Source organism: Pelobates fuscus, chromosome 1 (assembly GCF_036172605.1).
Source record: "Pelobates fuscus isolate aPelFus1 chromosome 1, aPelFus1.pri, whole genome shotgun sequence".
In the NCBI taxonomy this organism is placed as follows: domain Eukaryota; kingdom Metazoa; phylum Chordata; class Amphibia; order Anura; family Pelobatidae; genus Pelobates; species Pelobates fuscus.
The window spans coordinates 183,220,467-183,241,490 of NC_086317.1; the positions used below are offsets into that span (position 1 = coordinate 183,220,467).

General features: G+C 39.6%; 1 protein-coding gene across 1 annotated transcript in view; it reads left to right on the forward strand.

Annotated features, from left to right (window-relative positions):
• The window catches only part of RNPEP (arginyl aminopeptidase), a 134,354-nt gene that overhangs the window by 66,672 nt on the left and 46,658 nt on the right, over positions 1–21,024 (forward strand). Inside the window, exons 6-8 of the mRNA XM_063453165.1 lie at positions 12,782–12,895; positions 12,984–13,096; positions 16,062–16,170. Of these exons, the coding sequence (XP_063309235.1) occupies positions 12,782–12,895; positions 12,984–13,096; positions 16,062–16,170 (336 nt within the window). The remainder of the gene's footprint in view (positions 1–12,781; positions 12,896–12,983; positions 13,097–16,061; positions 16,171–21,024) is intronic.

Genomic DNA, 21,024 nt, shown 5'->3' on the forward strand with positions numbered 1-21,024 from the left:
TCAGGCATTGCCAGCAGGGGGACCAACTGTAATGACAGTTGGTCCCCCTGCTGGCTGAAATCAAATTAAATAATGTTAAATAAGTGTAAAAAAAAAAAAAAAAAAAAAATTATATATATATATATATATATATATATATATATATATATATATATATATATATACACATACACATACACCTTCTAGGTGTATTTTAATATTAATATATATATAATTATATATATATTAATATCAAATTACACGTAGACTGATACTGATTAAATATATATATATATAATTATTGTTATATATATATATATATATATATATATATAAAAAAATATGTAAATACGTAAAAAAATGTAATTAAAAAAATAATTAAAAATAAAATATTAAAAAATATATAGATGTGTTTTATTTCGTTCTAACTGTATTGTGATATTAATATATATATATTTATATCAAAATACACGTAGAACGAAATAATATATATATCTATATACATAAATATATACGTATATATCACTATATATATACCTATATATAAATAAAAAATTATATATATATATATATATATATATATATATATATATACGTATATATACACATATGTATAAATATACATATATTTATGTAATAATTTTACATAATTAGGTATCCTAATTAATTACAATTAGCGGGACCTGCCTGACAACCCATGTCGAAAGTATAAGGAATTTAATTTGCTATCACTATATTTAACCCTATAACTTTCCAAGACACCATAAAACCTGTACATGGGGGGTACTGTTTTACTCGGGAGACTTCGCTGAACACAAATATTAGTGTTTCAAAACAGTAAAATGTATTACAACGATGATATCGCCAGTAAAAGTGACGTTTTTTGTATTTTTCACTCACAAACAGCACTTACACGGACGATATTACTGCTGCAATACTTTTTACTGTTTTGAAACACAAATATTTGTGTTCAGCGAAGTCTCCCGAGTACAACAGTACCCCTCATGTACAGGTTTTATGGTGTTTTCAAAAATTACAGCGTCAAATATAAGGCTTGTGTTTCATTTTTTTCACATTAAAATTCGCCAGATTGCTTACGTTGCCTTTATGACCCTATGGTAGCCCAAGAATGAAAATTACCCCTATGATGGCATACTATTTGCAATAGTAGACAACCCAAGGTATTGCAAATGGGGTATGTCCAGTCTTTTTTAGTAGCCACTTAGTCACAAACACTGGCCAAAATTGGCGTTTTTTGCATTTTTCACACACAAACAAATACTAACGCTAACTTTGGCCAGTGTTTGTGACCAAATGGCTACTAAAAAAGACTGGACATACCCCATTTGCAATACCTTGGGTCGTCTACTATTGCAAATGGTATGCCATCATGGGTGTAAATTTATTTCCTGGGCTACTATACAGTCTCAAAGGCAACGTAACCAATCTGACGAATTTCAAATGTAACACGCTATATTTGACCCTGTAACTTCCCAAAACACCATAAAACCTGTACATAGGGGGTACTGTTTTACACGTGAGACTTTGCTGAATACAAATATGTGTATTTTATTGCAGTAAAAGCAAACAGTATTATGACATTGACAGTTAAAATGTCACGTAGAACTAAAAAAATCAAAAAAAAATCTTATTTTCTCCCATGTTTTTCATATTAAATTATGTTTCATAGCTAAATATTTGATATTAAATGAAAGCCCTGTTTCCCCTGAATAAAATGATATATAATAAGGGTGAGTGCATTTAATATGAAAGAGGTGAATTACGGTTTGACAGACATATAGCGCAAATGCCAGGTTTTGTTTACATTTTGTTTCGTTCACAACTTGTACATTTGGCTGCGGTGTTAAGGGGTTAAAGTGGTTTGCAAATTGTTGCATTCTAGTGTCCCGGTTGGCAAGTGTAAACCTGTGTGGAACCCCTCAGACAGTCCTTCGATGATAAATTTAACCAAATGCTGTGAGGGATGGTGTTGCAACAGTGCAGCCAATAACATGACGTTGATGCAAGTGGGTTAAGGTTTAAGAAAAACTTTATTTGGACTTTACATGAGCCTGGAAACTATGAGAACAAACGTGTAATAACTAACATGAACTAAAACCACAAGTGCCTGCATTAAAATTGTTGCAAATTTGTGATTTGCCAAAAAAGATCATGTCCCTACCCAGCTTATCCTTCAGGATTCTGGTAGGTCTTGCTAAGTTTGGGACAGAATGGCCCTGCTCAATTTCTGCCGTATTAGGGCAGAAGTTTGTACTATGTGCAGTAGATGCACATTTTGCACAAGCCGGGGGTCTGAAGCCTGCAAAGTGTCAGCTTACTCCAATTTATGCTGTTATTGAACTGAGTCAGAGCTGCAGCCACTTTTGCAGAAAAAGAACGGTGGTAATCATAAAAGGCAGTACTAGCGTATTTGTGCCCCAGATCCACCAGCTTGTGCATATACACGTCAAATTCCTCTCTCTTCTCAGGATACACCGATATATACATCCATATAAATCCCAAAACCCAATACAAATTCAGGAATAGCTAGCTTTTTATTCAACCTGGGGTCTCTTGCCCTTACAACTACGGAAATGTCCCCATTCGCAAATGTCCTGTTCTCAAGAACATCCTGGGAGGCAATGAGAAGTGAGACCAGATTGACGTCTTTGCCTTCCAGAATGTCCTTTTTAAGATTAGCTGAGACCATATGCGAGGGGATGATACTCTCGAGGACTTTAATTGATGTAAGAGTATTACCGGGCATGACAGCCATTCCTGCATTATTAGAAGTAACTGGGGAAGGGACTGCTCCTCGGGAATATCAGGAACTTAAGACAGGGCTTGACAAATTTTAATCTAGGAGCCAGCTAGAAAAGTAAGGAGCCAGAGAAATTAACGCCAAAAATACAATTCTTAAAGGGACACTATAGTCACCAGAACCACTACAGCTTAATGCAGTTGTTCTGAAGTCTATATCCTGTCCCTCAACTCTTTACAATGTAAGCATTGACTTTTCAGACAAAAGGCAGTGTTTACATTGCTGCCTGGTAACACCTCTAGCGACAGTCAATCAGATGGCCTCTACAGGTGCTTCCTGGGTCAGTGCTTCACAATGTGCAGCACCTACGTTAGTGTTCCCTATAGAGATGCATTGATTCAATGCACCTTTATGAGAAGTTATATTGGTGCAGTGGCATTTTGCTGTGCATGTGCAATAGTCTTCCAATGATTTCCTAAGGGGAAGCATTGGATTGGCTGAGATCGTCAAGATTGATAATCTCAGCCATGGAAGTGGGGCCAGCCGCAGTGTCATCAGTGCGACGTGGGGGAAAAAAGGTGAGTAAAAACACTCACAGACACACACAAACACTCAAACATTTACTGACATAGAGACACACTTACTCACAACTAGTTACTTATTTAAATCCACCTAGCCTCCTTTCTTCTGGAGAGCTGGAGTGGATAGGCTTTCCCTGAGGTCCAGTGGGGCTGCTGTCATCTCCCTACATACCTTCCTCTTGCGCACTGTTTAGTGAGCCGGGGGCCGGAGTGACGTCATAACCCGTCTCCCGACATCACTACAAGCCGCGCGAGGGAGGTGAGTCGGCGGTTTGTGGGGTCTACAGTGCTTATGGTGTTGAGTGGAGTGCTTTGAGCCCTCGGGAAGCACTAGGGAGCATCTATCAACGGACGTACCAAGTCGGGGTGCCAGGTGATCCGTTACACAGACATTGTATATGGATCCTACAGCTAATATTAAGGTGAATGGACAATATTCTAATTCTTTCCTTTTTAAGAATGGTACGAGGCAGGGGTATCCTTTATCCCCTCTCTTCTTCGCTCTGGCCATCGAACATTAACTACAGTCAATAAGGAAAATAAATCCTCAAATTAAGGCATTTTGATTCTCAGGAGGAGAGCTAAAAATATCAGCATTTGCTGATGGTGTTTTATTAACTGTAACGGACCCTATGTGCTCCTTGGCTCAGGTAAATATGGAATTGAATACATTTGGTGAGTTCTCTACTTCAAAGTAAATATATCCAAATGTGCCTAGAGGGATATCAGCTACACCTCACTGACGAGGCCCAAAAGATTGTCTTGTGTTGCTGTATCTGTCATACAGAGGGAACTTGATGGCATTTCAGATCTAGACTGCCCGTACGGGTGATATGCTTCAGATATGTTCTCTCTGTAATGGCACAAGTGAGCAAAAACTATTTTGAGACCTAAGCGGGGATGTACCGAAGGGCAAGCTATGAAGTCACTCTTTTACTTACCCAGTCGCCGGCGATCCCATGGCGGCGATCGCGGTATGGGGACTTACCTGGTATTCCCTCTCCATCCTCTTCGGCCCCCCTGGGCCATGTGATCACGAGGTCCTTGCGAGGACCTCCCGATCACATGGACGGCATAGCCGCCCATGTCAATGCCAGCAGGGGGAGTGCCTGTAATGACAGGTACTTCCCCTGCTGCCTGTAAAATTTTAAAAAATAAAGTTAACAGTTTTAAAATAAAAATATATACTTAGATCATATATATGTTTATTATATATATGATATAAGTGTGTGTGTGTATATATATATATATATATATACACATACACACACTCATATACATGCATACATACACATACACCAAGTGTATTTTAATATTGATATATATTATCAAAATACACGTACAATGATATTATTAAAATATATGTATAATTTTCATTATATATATATATATATATGTTAAAAGGCCTGAACTTGTGGAGGCCTGAATTTGTGGGAGGAGTAAGTCCCCTACTTAAACTCCCAGCCCCTACTCACCTCTGCCTTTCAGCTGATTGTTTTGTCCCCATAGCAACCAGCACTTCCTGTCCAGCTTCCCTCCAGAATTTTTTCCTGTTTCCAGCAGTCAGACGTCCTGACCAGTCCTCCGTCCGTTTGAGGCCTTCCACTCGGTTCCCGGTCAAGGTACCCGGTTTCCGGTCACGAGACCGGCACGTTCACGTAAGTTAGGCGTAGGAAATAGCGCCCCGCTATTTCCCGCCGTTCGGGCCTAAAAACCTAGGGGTAGGCTCCCTCTATCATATTTGTACAAATACACGCTTTTTTAACCGATTTCAGTGTTCACGCCAAAACAGACGAACTCTCGGCACTTTATCACTGCTTTTACATATTCGTACGGAAACTACCTAATCTATTATTATTTATATACACAGTAATATTATTACGGGCATTCTCTTATTTCCGTTTGGTCACCCAGGACCAATCTATTTCGTACGATTAAAACACAAACACCTTGCTCTAAATCCATATTCGGCTAGTTCTTATTCAAATAGGCTACAGTATGCACTAAGTTCTATTTCACGAATTCTACTTTTCTTTACGTATATTCCCTGTTCGGTCATATTGCTACTGATACCTTTTTTTTTGTCAGTTTGGGGATATAATTAGCTTGTTTAAAAATCTGCCTTGTGATTTTCTTTCTATGTTAACCAGTTAATTTGTTTTACTACTTTTTAAAATATCCACGTCTATCATAAACGTACGGTTTCTATACACTGTGGCAGGATGGCCAGGCTCGTCACAAACTTCAAATGCAACAGTCAGGATAAAATAGTACTGCAGTTTATTGTCACTTTCCACAATATATACAAGGTTGTGCTCTCCCACAAAATAAAACAAAAAGAAAATAAATCCTACTCCAACTTGGAGACTTACTAAACAGTATTACTAACTATCCAACTGGCCAGCTAATCTAGTTCCCAGTTTTAAACAAAATGCAATACAGCACTTTAAGCAGGTTTCACACAGTACCTTTGTCTCAGGCTTAACTGCCTCCTCTCTCCCAGCTGTTAGACTCTCTGATGTCTTCAGAGGCTAACCTTTTAAAACCCTAGTGCTGGTTAATTACATTCACCTGGTATATAACATTCAAGGGGTGACTCCCACCAATTAACCCCATCATGCTGGGAATAGAGAGCACTCCAATCTATTACTAACATAGAAAGCCTCTCTGACCTTGCCACAACACACATTTACCTATTAAACACTTAATTTTGTCACATATACTAATAAATACTGTTTATAAACACAATATCCGGCACATAAACGTCTGTACTATTCATTTTCCATATAATCACGCTGTCACATATTTTTGGCTTTACAGACTGCATCGGTTTCTCACTTTTTCTGTGCTAAAGTTGTTTATTTCAAGGTCTTTTATTACAGGAACAGGTATTGTATTTTATCACTTTGCATTATAAAGCTATAGGCCTAAAATGTTTACATATTGGGTTTTATTACTTACCTCCACACCTGTCGTTAACTATGGAATTTTTCTTCGGTTAACCCTTAGCTCCAGTATTATTCTAGGCTTCCCCCGGTTCTACACAGTTAAACCGTTTCGCATAACGTAATTTCTTTATGTCAAACCAAGGTATAGTTCACAACTCGTTTGTTACTACACCTCATATAAAACCTATCACGGTCTCAAGTTCATTACTACTTTTCCACAGGCTTACGCCCACGGTACGTTAATTCTTTACTATTATTTCTACTCAGACATACGGTCATACAGCCATCAGGCTCCGGAAAACACCAAAACCTGACCCGGTACTCAGCCATACCTTCAGGTACTTATGTCTATACCCAAATACGTCCAATCGTCACCCCAAGGCCTCATCCAGCCTTCTCACAAATATCTATTTCAGCCCAGTCACACACTTAAACCTTCCAGATCCCTCAATGCAGGATCTCACGTTGCGCCCCTAACAAACAACCTACTCCCAATTCAAATCATACGCCACCACGATACGCATAAATACGTCAACATCTGTCTTAAAGCCTCAGGACTCTTCCTCAAGGACAGCATAAGACGAGACTTACCACACTTATTACCACCAGAAGGTTCCAGATACCATTCGCAAGAAGTCAAGGTTAGTATCTACACAACATTCCAGTCCTCTCACCTTATCCTTAAATATACAATCGAACTGGCTACAGGGTCTAGGCTAATGCCTTAGCGCAACCTTATCAGAAAACCCGTCCCAGCGAGGCCTTCCATCCCCCCCCCACCTCAACACGGAGGTACGGCCCCACGCCCAAATCATAGTTACAAGCCTCGCATGCCCTACTACAGGGCGCTAGTCAGGGCCTCACCTGTCACGGCCACACGTTTTGATTTCTCTCTACTGTCACCGAGAGGCCAACATCCCGCCACCACGTCTGTGGCAACTACGTCATAAGCCAAATCATAGGTAGAGCCTCTCACCGCCACTTGGCATTAGCAGGGCCTCACCTATCCAAACATTCAACAGTTACGTTTTTTGCTTTGGCATCTAGCATTACAGTCCAGTTCTTCCATATACACTACCCCATATACCCCGCCTACTTACCTTACGCCCCTTCTAATATATCTTTCACATAATCATTCCTTTTAGAATGTCCCAAGAACCTATTCCAACCAAAGAATTGACAGAAGAAACTCCATTCACGCCTACCAGACTCGGGTCTCCAGGCGAATCACTCACTCTTTCAACCCCCACGTCCTTGAGAGCATGGACTATTCCCAAAATTACGGCCGAGCTTAGGCTCAGGGGAATCCCCTTTCCGGCCACAGCTAGGAAGGCTGAACTTTATAGGCTACTTACTCACCAAGCCTCCGAGCCCAGGCCAGGGACTAGCTCTCAAGGACAACCACCAAGCAACAGCACGGCCACCCAGGATACCCTGGCAGAGATCTTGGCCAATCTACAGACCCTCAATAGCAGGCTATCTAAGGTGGAAAGCGCCATCTCCTCCCCAGGTACTACCACGGTAGTCCCAGTCGCTTTCACGGCTGTACCTACTATACCAACATGCCCTCCTATACTCCCTCCTCCAGCACCGGGCACAGCCATTACACCATTTGAGTCACCAGCACACTCCGTCCCTGACTCTATCAGGAAAGATATCCTAGACGGGAAGGATGTGTGTCTGGTGTCCTTGCTCATAGCCTCACAGGATGTACTTGAGAACAAGGCATTCAATTACGGTGATATCTCTGTGGTGCTCAAGACAAGGGATCCCAGGCTTAATCATCTGGTGGATTATCTCACCACAGGGTTCACTAAATGGTTTCTCACGGGTATTGTAGCCTTTCCCCCAGGTACACTAGAATGCCCTAATCTCCAGTCAGCACGTTTAGACATTCTCATTGCCTCTGAAATCACCAACGGTTTCATGATCGGCCCCTTCACCTCTTCACCATTCTCCTCCTGGCGCACTAACCCCATTGGTATTGCTATTCACAAATATTCTAAAAAACAAACAAACAAAAAAAAAACGTCTAATTATTGATTTATCGGCACCGCACTCCTCTTTTGTTCCAAGCATAAACGCACTCATTCCAGCAGACGATTTCTCACTTCAGTACGTAACCATGACGACGCCATACAGTCCATCATATCATCTGGTAATCGACCCTGGCTTAGCAAAACGGACATCACAAACGCGTTTAAATTACTACCCATGCACCCCTCACTCTGGCACTTACACGGTGTTAAATGGCGAGGGAAATATTACTTTTCTACACGACTCACTTTTGGTTCTCGAAGCAGCCCCAAACTGTTCGACATTTTCGCAGAGTCACTATGCTGGCTGCTTATTAACGTCACCAGGTGTCACTCCGTTATCCACTACCTCGACGACTTTTTACTAATAGAGCCAGGGTCACCTTCACCCACAGCAATCAGAAGCACTACTGCACTATTTTCCACACTTGGAGTCCCTTTGTCCACAGCCAAAACTATAGGCACCACAACTAAATTGACCTTTCTGGGGATAGAACTGGACTCGGTTAACCTCAGAGCTAGCCTCCCCCACGACAAACTGTCACGTTTGAGAGGGGAGTTGACTTGTTCCTGCGGAATGATGTTTGCACTAGAAAATAACTTCAGTCCCTTCTCGGATCCCTGAACTTTGCGATGCGCATCATTCCGCAGGGAAGGTCTTTCATATCCAGACTCCTTTGCCTGCTGCACGGAGTTCCGGACTCTGGCACAGTTTCTTTGGACCCCCACGCCAAGGCTGACTTAGCTATGTGGGGGAAGTTTTTTGAAGGACTGGAATGGAATCTCCATGTTTATTCCCCCTCTCTCCACCTCTTCACCCATCATCCACACAGACGCAGCAGCCAATACCGGTTTTGCAGCCATTTTTGGGAACCACTGGTTCAGGGGCCATTGGCCCACTGATACGGATGCCTTGCCAGGATTCAGAGAGACCTCAGCACTATTTGAAATGTATCCCATTGTGGCGGCCGCACACACCTGGGGTCATCTCTGGTCTGGCAAGGCAGTCAAATGCTACTCTGATAACTCGGCAGCTTGCGAAATCCTGAACAAAGGGCGATCATCTTCCCTGACCATCATGCGGCTGATTCGCAAGCTGACCTGGTTGGCAGCATCCGGCCAGTTTCACTTAGTTTGTTTTCACATCCCGGGTATTCACAACACGGCCGCTGACGCTCTTTCTCGTTCTCAATTTCAGGCATTTTCTCAGGCACTCCCAACGGCTCACCTACAACCATCCAGGACACCACGGTTCCACGATCTAATCCTGGATTAAGCACACTCTTGAACCACGCTAGAGCACTCACTCACCAAGCATTATCACCAAACACGGCTATCACTTACAATAGGGCTCTTAATATATTTAATAAATTCACAGCAGAGTTCGGTTTACAAGGTGACTTCTCTATTCAAACCATGGTGGCTTTTGCCTCTTTTTTCCACCTACACCTTAAACTATCTCACAACACCATTAAACTATATCTCACGGGGGTCCAGCACCACAGCCTCACCTTTTTTTCCTAACAACACACCTTTCCTGTCTTCATACCCCGTCAAAAAGGTTTTGAAAGGAATATTAAAGGTTTCACCTCCACTCTCTACCATTAGATTACCTATAGATGGGCCTATCTTCAGGTCACTTAGCAATCTCCTTGACACAGCCCCATTCGACATCGGCACAAATACGGTGATCAAATCTGCTTTATATCTCGCTTTCTACGGTTTTCTCAGACCTAGAGAGTTCACCGTAATTTGTCAAGGAGATACGAAGCTAAGACTTAAAATATCACACCTCACTAAAATAGAGGATCACTACCAACTTTCGATCCCTACAACTAAAACCAACCGGTCACTACGCCCTACTATAATTCCTCTCTTCCCTACTGATAATGCCTGGTGTCCGGTAAAAGTACTAGACCACCTACGGTCAACTCTGCACGGTCACCTACTGGACTCTCCGCTCTTAACACTACAAGGGCACCCGTTAACCACAGCAAAATTGATGGTTCATATCAGAATTCTGTTATCTAAGCTCGGACACAACCCGATTGCATTCTCTAGGCACTCCTTCCGTATAGGAGCAGCCTCTAGCACTAACACACCGGTCCATATCATCAAGAGACTGGGGCGGTGGAAATCCTCCATATATACTGCATATATTCCACAGCCGGAGAAAGAACTTTGCCAAGCTTTCAGCAACTTGGTTTTGTAAAAAATGCAATAAAGTGTGTATTTCTCGAATTTATCTTTTTGCCCTCTTTTATTTACAGGCCCACTCGTACGTTGGTTTCGTCACACCACAACCAACTTTGCTCACAGTTACTATCCATTACGTATTTAAATTCCGAGCACAAGTTAAAAGGCCTGAACTTGTGGAGGCCTGAATTTGTGGGAGGAGTAAGTCCCCTACTTAAACTCCCAGCCCCTACTCACCTCTGCCTTTCAGCTGATTGTTCCCACCCACCTACACCCTGTTATAATTACATTCTCCTTGGTGGGCCCTCTTTTATTTACAGGCCCACTCGTACGTTGGTTTCGGCACACCACAACCAACTTTGCTCACAGTTACTATCCATTACGTATTTAAATTCCGAGCACAAATATATATATATTCCCCTCCCTGTCACAGGTGTCTCATTCCAGGACCCTATTTAGCCTTGACTTGCAGAGAGTCCCAGTAAGGAAGCATTTCCCAAGTAAGTGGATTAATCTCATAAGAGCAAGCATTAGGCTGCTAGAGTAGGACCTGCCAAGAATGGGGTACTTTGATGCAGTTGGCAGGCTTATGCAATGTATGATCATATAATGTAACCAAACCCCCATTACTTTCTACCTAGGTGAGGTGTTTTTAAATAGTACTATTTAGGATTTGAAATCTCTGTTTAGTTAATAAGCGAGTGCACTGGTTTGTATATTTTTTTTTATATATATATATATATATATCACTATATATACACCTATATATAAATATTTTATTTATATATATATATATATATATATATATATATATATAAAAAAAACAATTCTATGTATATATTTATGTAATCATTTTACATAATTAGGTCATTTTATTAATTACAATTTGCCTGACAACCCAGGCCAAAAGTCCAGGGAATTTAATTTGCTTGCACTATATTTATAACTATATTTAACCCTGTAACTTTCCAAGACACCATACAACCTGTACATGGGGGGTACTGTTTTACTCGGAAGACTTCGCTGAACACAAATATTAGTGTTTCAAAACCGTAAAATGTATTACGACGACGATATCGTTGTTGTGATACGTTTAACAGTTTTGAAACCCTAATATTTGTGTTCAGCAAAGTCTCCAGAGTATAACCGTACCCCTCATGTACAGGTTTTATGGTGTTTTCAAAAGTTACAGAGTCAAATATAAGGCTTGCGTTTCAGTTTTTTCACATTGAAATTCGCCAGGTTGGTTATGTTGCCTTTGAGACCGTACGGTAGCACAGGAATGAAAATTACCCCCATGATGGCATACCATTTGCAATAGTAGACAACCCAAGGTATTGCAAATGGGGTATGTCCAGTCTTTTTTAGTAGCCACTTAGTCACAAACACTGGCCAAAATTGGCGTTCAAATTAGTTTTTTGCAAACAAATATTAACACTAACTTTGTTAATATTTGAAAACTATTAAAATAATAAAAATGCCCTCCCCCCATCCAGTTTACACACACACTGCATTCACACAAACACACACTCTGCATTCGCACAAATATACACTCTGCATTATATACACACACTGCATTCGCACAAACACACACTCTGCATTATATACACACACATTCTTCATTCATTATATACACACACTACACACAAACACACTGCATTCATTATATACAAACACTACACAAACACACACACTCTGCATTCATTATATACACACTACACACACACACACACACTGCATTTATTATATACACACACTGTAAATAAATATTAAATTAATGTAATGTTATTGGGATCTAATTGTATTTAGAAATTTACCAGTAGCTGCTGCATTTCCCACCCTAGGCTTATACTCGAGTCAATACGTTTTCCCAGTTTTTTGTGGTAAAATTAGGTGCCTCGGCTTATATTTGGGTCGGCTTATACTCTAGTATATACGGTAATTTATTTTGTTATTTCACTGTTTATTTCTCTCAGAATGAGATTATCATTTATAAAATTACGAGATAATAAGTGTAATATGTCATGAATGAATTCTGAAATTTGGATTGTACTCTCAGATTGCAAAAACTGTATAATACAATAAAAACATTTAAATTATAAAAAAAAAATCCGATTCCCTTAGACAAGAAATACTGTTGGGGGAAAAGGCAATGGGAATAATGATGATTTGTAAGGAATTTCTAGTGTTGCTTCTTTTCTTAAATTCTTCTGACACCTTTTAGATATTGAATATGTGGTAGATTTAATGTATTAATAGCATTGTGTACACATTACGCAGGCTCTGCATACAGTTGTCTAGAAGCTGCTACAGGAAGAGCTTTACTGCGTCAGCATATGGATACCTCAGGAGAAGACCATCCACTGAACAAACTGCGCGTCAAAATAGAGCCTGGTAGGAAATGTCGTGAGTTTGAGACAGATTTAGTGTATCATCACACCTGGCCTCATACTGATTATGAACTGTAATGTTTATTGAGCAGGAGTGGATCCAGATGACACTTACAATGAAACACCATATGAGAAAGGATTCTGTTTTGTCTCTTACCTAGCCCACCTCACAGGAGATCAGAGCAAGTTTGATTCTTTTCTGAGGGTAAGATTTCTCTTCTTTCTATCTGACATTATTAATAACCAAATTGGGTTGTAATATCTGTGTTTCAGAGGTGTGTGTGTGTGTGTGTGTGTTTAGGTGTTGGCATAGAAAATATAAGTTCATGTGTAGACCTACATATTGATACGTAGACATATCTGTTTTCGATATCATGTCTTTCTTGTGTGGCTTTATTGGCATTAACATTCAGCCCAAATGTATAAACATCATAATAGTAATAACACAGTATTTAACCAGGAAAGGTACATTTAGATTGCTCTGGTTTCCAAGAACGTCCTGGGGATGTAACTTTTTGCCCAACATCCAGGGGATGTTACTATTACCCAATTTAATGGTACTCATTTTATGTACCTCGGAAGGATGAAGGGCTGAGTCAACCCTGCCGGGATTTGAACTTGCAACCCAAGGGTTGAACATATTCTACTGCTGATGCATTAGCCAACTGAACTATCTCACTAGCATGATAAGCCAGAAAGAGTTGCCTGCACTCTCGAAAACATCAATGTGTTTCCAGTTTCAACCTTTCATTAAGGACAATGAACCTAGTCCTATTAATATTCAACTAAAGACTGTATTAACTAAACCGCAATCAATAACACCATGACCGCATTAGGGGAAACTCTTGAGTTCTACCCTAAGTAACTTGTGATTTTTAGCTCAAAGACCAAATCTACAATGACACAGGTAGATGATGAGGTTCTCGTCATTTGGTTTTTGCCTGCTGTTATTTAAATAAGTACATAGAGGTTTTAGGACTGCAAGTAAAATTTTGGAAAATAACCGGTTTCTTTTTGGAAAAGTACATTGGATTAGCCGTATTAGTCCAGTAAAAAAGATGCCAAAATACATGGAGTATTGCAGTATACAATGATAACGTTTTTATTGGACTAACATAATCTTTCAAAGACAAGCTTTCGAGAGTTGTCCTCTCTTCCTCAGGTCTGAAGCAATGCTGATCAGTCTGATAGAGTTTAACACTTAAAACAACTGATGTTAAAGTGTGTGTATGTGTATGTATGTATATTCAGCGAAGTCTTCCGAGTAAAACAGTACCCCCCATGTACAGGTTTTATGGTGTCTTGGAAAGTTACAGGGTTAAATATAGTTATAAATATAGTGCAAGCAAATTAAACTCCCTGGACTTTTGGCCTGGGTTGTCAGGCAGATCCCGCAAATTGTAATTAACAAAATGACCTAATTATGTAAAATGAATAGAATTGTTATATATATGAGAGAGAGAGAGAGACATGTGTATCTATATAGATGTAAAAAACAGATACAATTTGTATCTTGTAATACCTTTTTTATTGGACTAACATCATTTTTTAATGACAAGTTTTTGGCAGAACCTCCCTTTCTCAAGTCTAAAGCATTTCTCAGCAAGACGACACATAGAATTCAAAGTTGAGTTGTGATACAGGGGTTACAGCGAAATGTGTGCAGATATAGACTCCATTCTCACAGAAGGTCGTAAATATCTTGTGTGAAGATCAGAGTGAGGGGGGAGAGAGAGAAAAACAAGCAAACGGTGAAGGGGAGAGTAAAAACAAAATTACTTATATTAAGAATGCATGAAGGCTTATATCACACATACACAACATACATATAAATACGACCAAATGCAAAAATATGTAAACATGCACACATATGCATACATCCACACAGAAGTACCAATACATGTACCTACATATATACAAATGTGCCTACACATACATAGCCCATATATATATATATATATATATATATATATATATATATTATTTTTGTAATAAAAGAGGGCTTCTAAAGTTATTATAATATTGTGTAAAGGGGTGTGGTGGGTGGGGCCAACCAGCGAGATCGGCATAGGTGAGTAGGAGCCTTGCGTTTAAATAGGCGAATAACTCCTCCTACAAATTCAGGCCTGTTGGCCTTCCTACTTGTGGTCGGAATTTAATAGATTATGAAATGTGGTAGGTGGTGTAGAGTTGGTTGAGCTGTGTTGAAACCAACGAACGATTAGACCTGTAATAAAAGAGGGCAAAGGAAGGATGAAAAAAACCCACACTTTATTGCCTCTTTTAAGGCTAAACATTTAAATGATTTCCTTAGCTCTTGCTCTGGTCGTGGAATATAGGTATTGTATATGGATGACTTCCGTCAGCCCAGTGTTTTGATGATGTGAACTGGTGTGTTAGAGCTGGATGCTGACGAGGCTGCGTATATTCTGAAGGAGTGTCCGGAAAAGGAAGAGGGATTGTAGCCTAATCTTAATAGCAGAGTTCTGACGTAAAAACTAACTTGGATGTTGTTAGAGGCTGATCGTGGAGTAGTAGTAGTAGTGGAGAGAGAAAATAGTCTAGTATTTTAACTGGGCACCAGTCGTTTCCTGTAGGAAAGAGGGGGATTGTGGTTGGCTGGTTGGTTATGTGGGTTTTTTAAACGCAAGGCTCATACTCTCCTATGCCTATCTCGTTTGAGGATACATATACACCTATTCACATGTATACACACGCTTTATACATACACATACACACATGAACACATACAAACACAGATACAGTGTCTAACAAAAGTGAGTACACCCCTCACATTTTTGTAAATATTATTATTATATATTTTCATATGAGAACACTGAAGAAATGACACTCTGCTACAATGTAAAGTAGTAAGTGTACATCCTGTATGCATTGAATCATGTATACGACGTTGCTGGATGTGCAGGATTATGATCTTTTAATGCTGTAGGTTTTGGTCCTGTATTGCTTTGTGTGGCTGTGTTGGCAACGAAGTTTTTTGCATTGACTGGTCCCATTTTCTTTATTTTTCCCATCAGTGGGTAGCTTGTTGGCTTAATTATGTAATTTTGTTCTGCCACTTATAAGTTAGTTAAATCACATGCCTTAAGTGCTAGCCACTTCTTCTCTGAGAGTCTCTTTAATATAAATTTTGTTTTTCCTTTTCCCAGGCTTATATTGACAATTTCAAGTTCCAAAGCATTACAGCTAATGAAGCTCTGGAGTTTTATTTAGACTTCTTTCCTGACCTAAAATCAAAAGGAGTGGATACAATTGCAGGTAGGTTCAAAAGGATTTTATTATATATGACCGAACATATATGACCGAACATATATGGCTAAAATGCATCATTTGCAAGTGTCACAGCAGAAAAATAAACTAACATCTTTCAATTTTACATACCGTATATACTCGAGTATAAGCAGAGTTTTTCAGCACATTTTTTGTGCTGAAAAACCCCAACTCGGCTTATACTCGAGTCAATTGTTTGTTTTATGGCAATTTACATTGCCATAATACAGACAATGGGGCTGTGTAGGAGGGGGGCTGGCAGAGCTGTTACTTACCTCTCCTGCAGCTCCTGTCAGTTCCCTTCGCCTCCGCGCCGGTCCGTTCTGCACCTCTGTCAGCTCCCAATGTAAGTCTCGCGAGAGCCGCGGGGTCATAGTGCGGCCGCGAGACTTACACTGGGAGCTGCACGGACCGGCGCGGAGGGAGCTGGCAGGAGCTGCAGGAGAGGTAAGTAACAGCTCTGCCAGCCCCCCTCCTACACAGCCCATCCACTGGACCACCAGGGAGTGAGAGCCCCCCTCCCTGTCATGTATCAAGCAGGGAGGGGGGCCGAAAAAAAAAAAAAAATAATAATAAAAAAAAAAAATGGAAATAATTAAAAAATAATAATAAAATTGCCCACCCCCCACCAAGGCTCTGCAACACACACACACACACTGCACTCATACACACACACACTGCGCTCATACACACACACACTGCGCTCATACACACACACACACACACACTGCGCTCACACACACTGCGCTCACACACACACTGCGCTCATACACACACACACTGCGCTCATACACACACACACTGCGCTCATACACACACGCTGCGCTCATACACACACACGCTGCGCTCATACACACACACGCTGCGCTCATACACACACACGCTGCGCTCATACACACACACGCTGCGCTCATACACACACACGCTGCGCTCATACACACACACGCTGCGCTCATACACACACACGCTGCACTCATACACACACTGTAAATAAATATTCAATTAATATAATTTTTTTTAGGATCTAATTTTATTTAGACATGTACCAATAATGACAACTCTGCAATCTGTTTTTAAAGGAACACTATAGTCACCTAAATTACTTTAGCTAAATAAAGCAGTTTTAGTGTATAGATCATTCCCCTGCAATTTCACTGCTCAATTCATTGTCATTTAGGAGTTAAATCACTTTGTTTCTGTTTATGCAGCCCTAGCCACACCTCCCCTGGCTATGATTGACAGAGCCTGCATGAAAAAAAAAACTGGTTTCACTTTCAAACAGATGTAATTTTAACTCCTAAATGGCAGAGGATTAAGCAGTGAGGCTGCAGGGGCATGTTCTATACACCAAAACTGCTTCATTAAGCTAAAGTTGTTCAGGTGACTATAGTGTCCCTTTAAGCAGACCAATTTTCTTTGAGTTTGAACACTAACCTATAATGTGGAATTGTTCAAATACCTTGGCAAAATCCAAGTAAATCACATCCACTGCAATATACTGATCTATACTTCTACTTACTTCTTCGTAGAATGCAGTTAGGTTAGTTTGACATGACTTATGTTTCATAAAGCAATGCTAAAAGTTAAAACAAGGTAGGCACACCCAATATTAGAAATAAATTAGCCCCTAAATGGAGCTCTATGAAAATAGGATATAGGGTGCTCACTTAAATAGGGCTCTGTCCCCGAAAAGCCCAAATATATATAGATACAAAATAAGTAAGGAGCACAACCATAACTGTTCATATACAAAAAAAAATATTTATTTAATGGGCACACACAATATTGGAATATCTCATGACATAAAACTCCAAGATATAGGGTCATATCATATTATAAAGTAACAACCAGAACAATTCTGGATATGTATATATAGACAACAATTGCATACACAACAAGTAGCAAAAAAATGTCAGTATGTTAAATGGTAAAATGAGACACCAATATAATCTAACCCATAAACATCAATACATAAAAAGAAAAAAATAAGCATACCAGACCTAGTGAGAAGCAGGGACAGAGTCAATCGCCAAGACTTGTGACCGAATAATCTACATTTTATTAAAGACAGGAGGCTTCATATTTACTTATCTTTCTTTACTGAAACCTCCAGCAGCAAAGACACCGTTAACAATAGATAAATAAACATCAACAATTCAGAGAGCATGACAGTAGTATGTATTGTAATCAGGCTCCTCCCAACTACTCTTTCTTGATGCTTCTGAATCGCAGTAGAGTCAACCATGTAAACAATAACAGGAAACAGATAAATGCAGTCAATTGGTCAACCAGGTAAACTATGAAACGAAGAGGGATCCATGTAGTAAAGTTTTCACATTGGAAAGAAGACTTTGGGAAAGTATGGTTTATTGGTACAAGAAAAAACAATACAATGTCCTAGTTTGTAGGTTAGATATAATATCCTGATATAGCTAACACCTGTGTTAGTATAACATAGCTAATGTACTTAAATACGAAGAAATCAATAGAAATCAAATAGATTTAAATAGGTACGACTAATGTATTGGTACTCTAATTAAACCAAATGGAGTTAAACAGGCAACGTTGGCTAAACTCGCAGAAACAGGTACACTATGCAAAACAGAGTGGGATACAGGAGGGGCGCGAAGGGGGAAAAGAAGGTTCTAACTCTGAAAGACAACACTCAAACAAATTTAAGAGTCATTAACCTCTCACACATCACCCTTAACGATGATAATCTCTCTTTATTAGAAAAGGGTCTGTCATTTGTACCGGTACCCACATTTAATACATTTCTATGGGTGAAAGATCTTCACCTCTTTGCACGGAAATTGGCACTCCATAAGTTTCACCTGATTAATAAGGAGAAGAAAGCAAAAGCACATGGAATGTCAACCACTGAATATGATTGTCTCATGACCCTGATGGAACTTTGGGAGGAGAATAATGAGGTTAACCCTTCTAACTACACTGACCTTAAACAAAAAAGCCGATTTATCCCATATTTTGGGAATTATAGGAACAACAACCTCTTTCTGGAGACCATGAAAACTGAAGTCAATAAGATTAATATTAGATCCCTGGAGTTCTTTCCCAACATGGATTTGTCTAAAAAAAAAAAAAAAAGAGCAAAGAGCTCTGAAGTCCCTTAAAGATAATAATGACTTAATTATTAAACCGGCAGACAAAGGGGGAAACATAGTGGTTATGAATTTGAAAACTATACCGAAATGGTAAGTCTTGGAAGATAGAACAACATATAAGATACTGAAGTCTGACCCTACAAATGATTTCCTCATACAATATAAGGAGATCTTGGACTCGGGTCGCAGTGAGGGGTTGCTATCGGGTGACGATATATTCTTAACCGTCACCCTAAGATAGCAACCTTTTACTGCTTGCCAAAAGTGCATAAAAACCTGAAAACCACTCCTGGACGCCCCATTTCTGCCTGATACTTCTTGAATTTATATTGACACATAATTTCTTTATTTTCAAGAATAAGTTGTACCACCAGATGAGGGGCACTTCGATGGGGACAGCTTGTGCCCCATCGTATGCCAACCTTCACCTGGGGTGGTGGGAGGAAAACATGGCTAAATCCGAACCTATTTCAAAGTATCTTCCCCTCATTTTTCTATGGCGTCGCTATATTGATGACGTCTTGATGATTTGGCAGGGGAATAAGGAGGAATTCCTTGATTTTGTAAAGATCCTCAATGTCAATGATGAAAATTTAAGATTTACGAGCGAATTCAGGGACCCAGTCTCAACTTTCTTAACCCCTTAACACCGCAGCCAAATGTACAAGTTGTGAATGAAACAAAATGTAAACAAAACCTGGCATTTGCGCTATATGTCTGTCAAACCGTAATTCACCTCTTTCATATTAAATGCACCCCCCCTTATTATATATCATTTTATTCAGGGGAAACAGGGCTTTCATTTAATATCAAATATTTAGCTATGAAACATAATTTAATATGAAAAACATGGGAGAAAATAAGATTTTTTTTGATTTTTTTTGTTCTACATGACATTTTAACTGTCAATGTCATAATACTGTTTGCTTTAACTGCAATAAAATACACATATTTGTATTCAGCAAAGTCTCACGTGTAAAACAGTACCCCCTATGTACAGGTTTTATGGTGTTTTGGGAAGTTACAGGGTCAAATATAGCGTGTACATTTGAAATTTAAATTTGTCAGATTGGTTACGTTGCCTTTGAGACTGTATAGTAGCCCAGGAAATAAATTTACACCCATAATGGCATACCATTTGCAATAGTAGACGACCCAAGGTATTGCAAATGGGGTATGTCCAGTCTTTTTTAGTAGCCATTTGGTCACAAACACTGGCCAAAGTTAGCGTTAGTATTTGTTTGTGTGTGAAAAATGCAAAAAACGCCAATTTTGGCCAGTGTTTGTGACTAAGTGGCTACTAAAAAAGACTGGACATACCCCATTTGCAATACCTTGGGTTGTCTACTATTGCAAATAGTATGTCATCATAGGGGTAATCTTCATTCTTGGGCTACCATAGGGTCATAAAGGCAACGTAAGCAATCTGGCGAATTTTAATGTGAAAAAAATGAAACACAAGCCTTATATTTGACGCTGTAATTTTTGAAAACACCATAAAACCTGTACATGAGGGGTACTGTTGTACTCGGGAGACTTCGCTGAACACAAATATTTGTGTTTCAAAACAGTAAAAAGTATTGCAGCAGTAATATCGTCCGTGTAAGTGCTGTTTGTGCGTGAAAAATGCAAAAAACTTCACTTTTACTGGCGATATCATTGTTGTAATACATTTTACTGTTTTGAAACACTAATATTTGTGTTCAGCGAAGTCTCC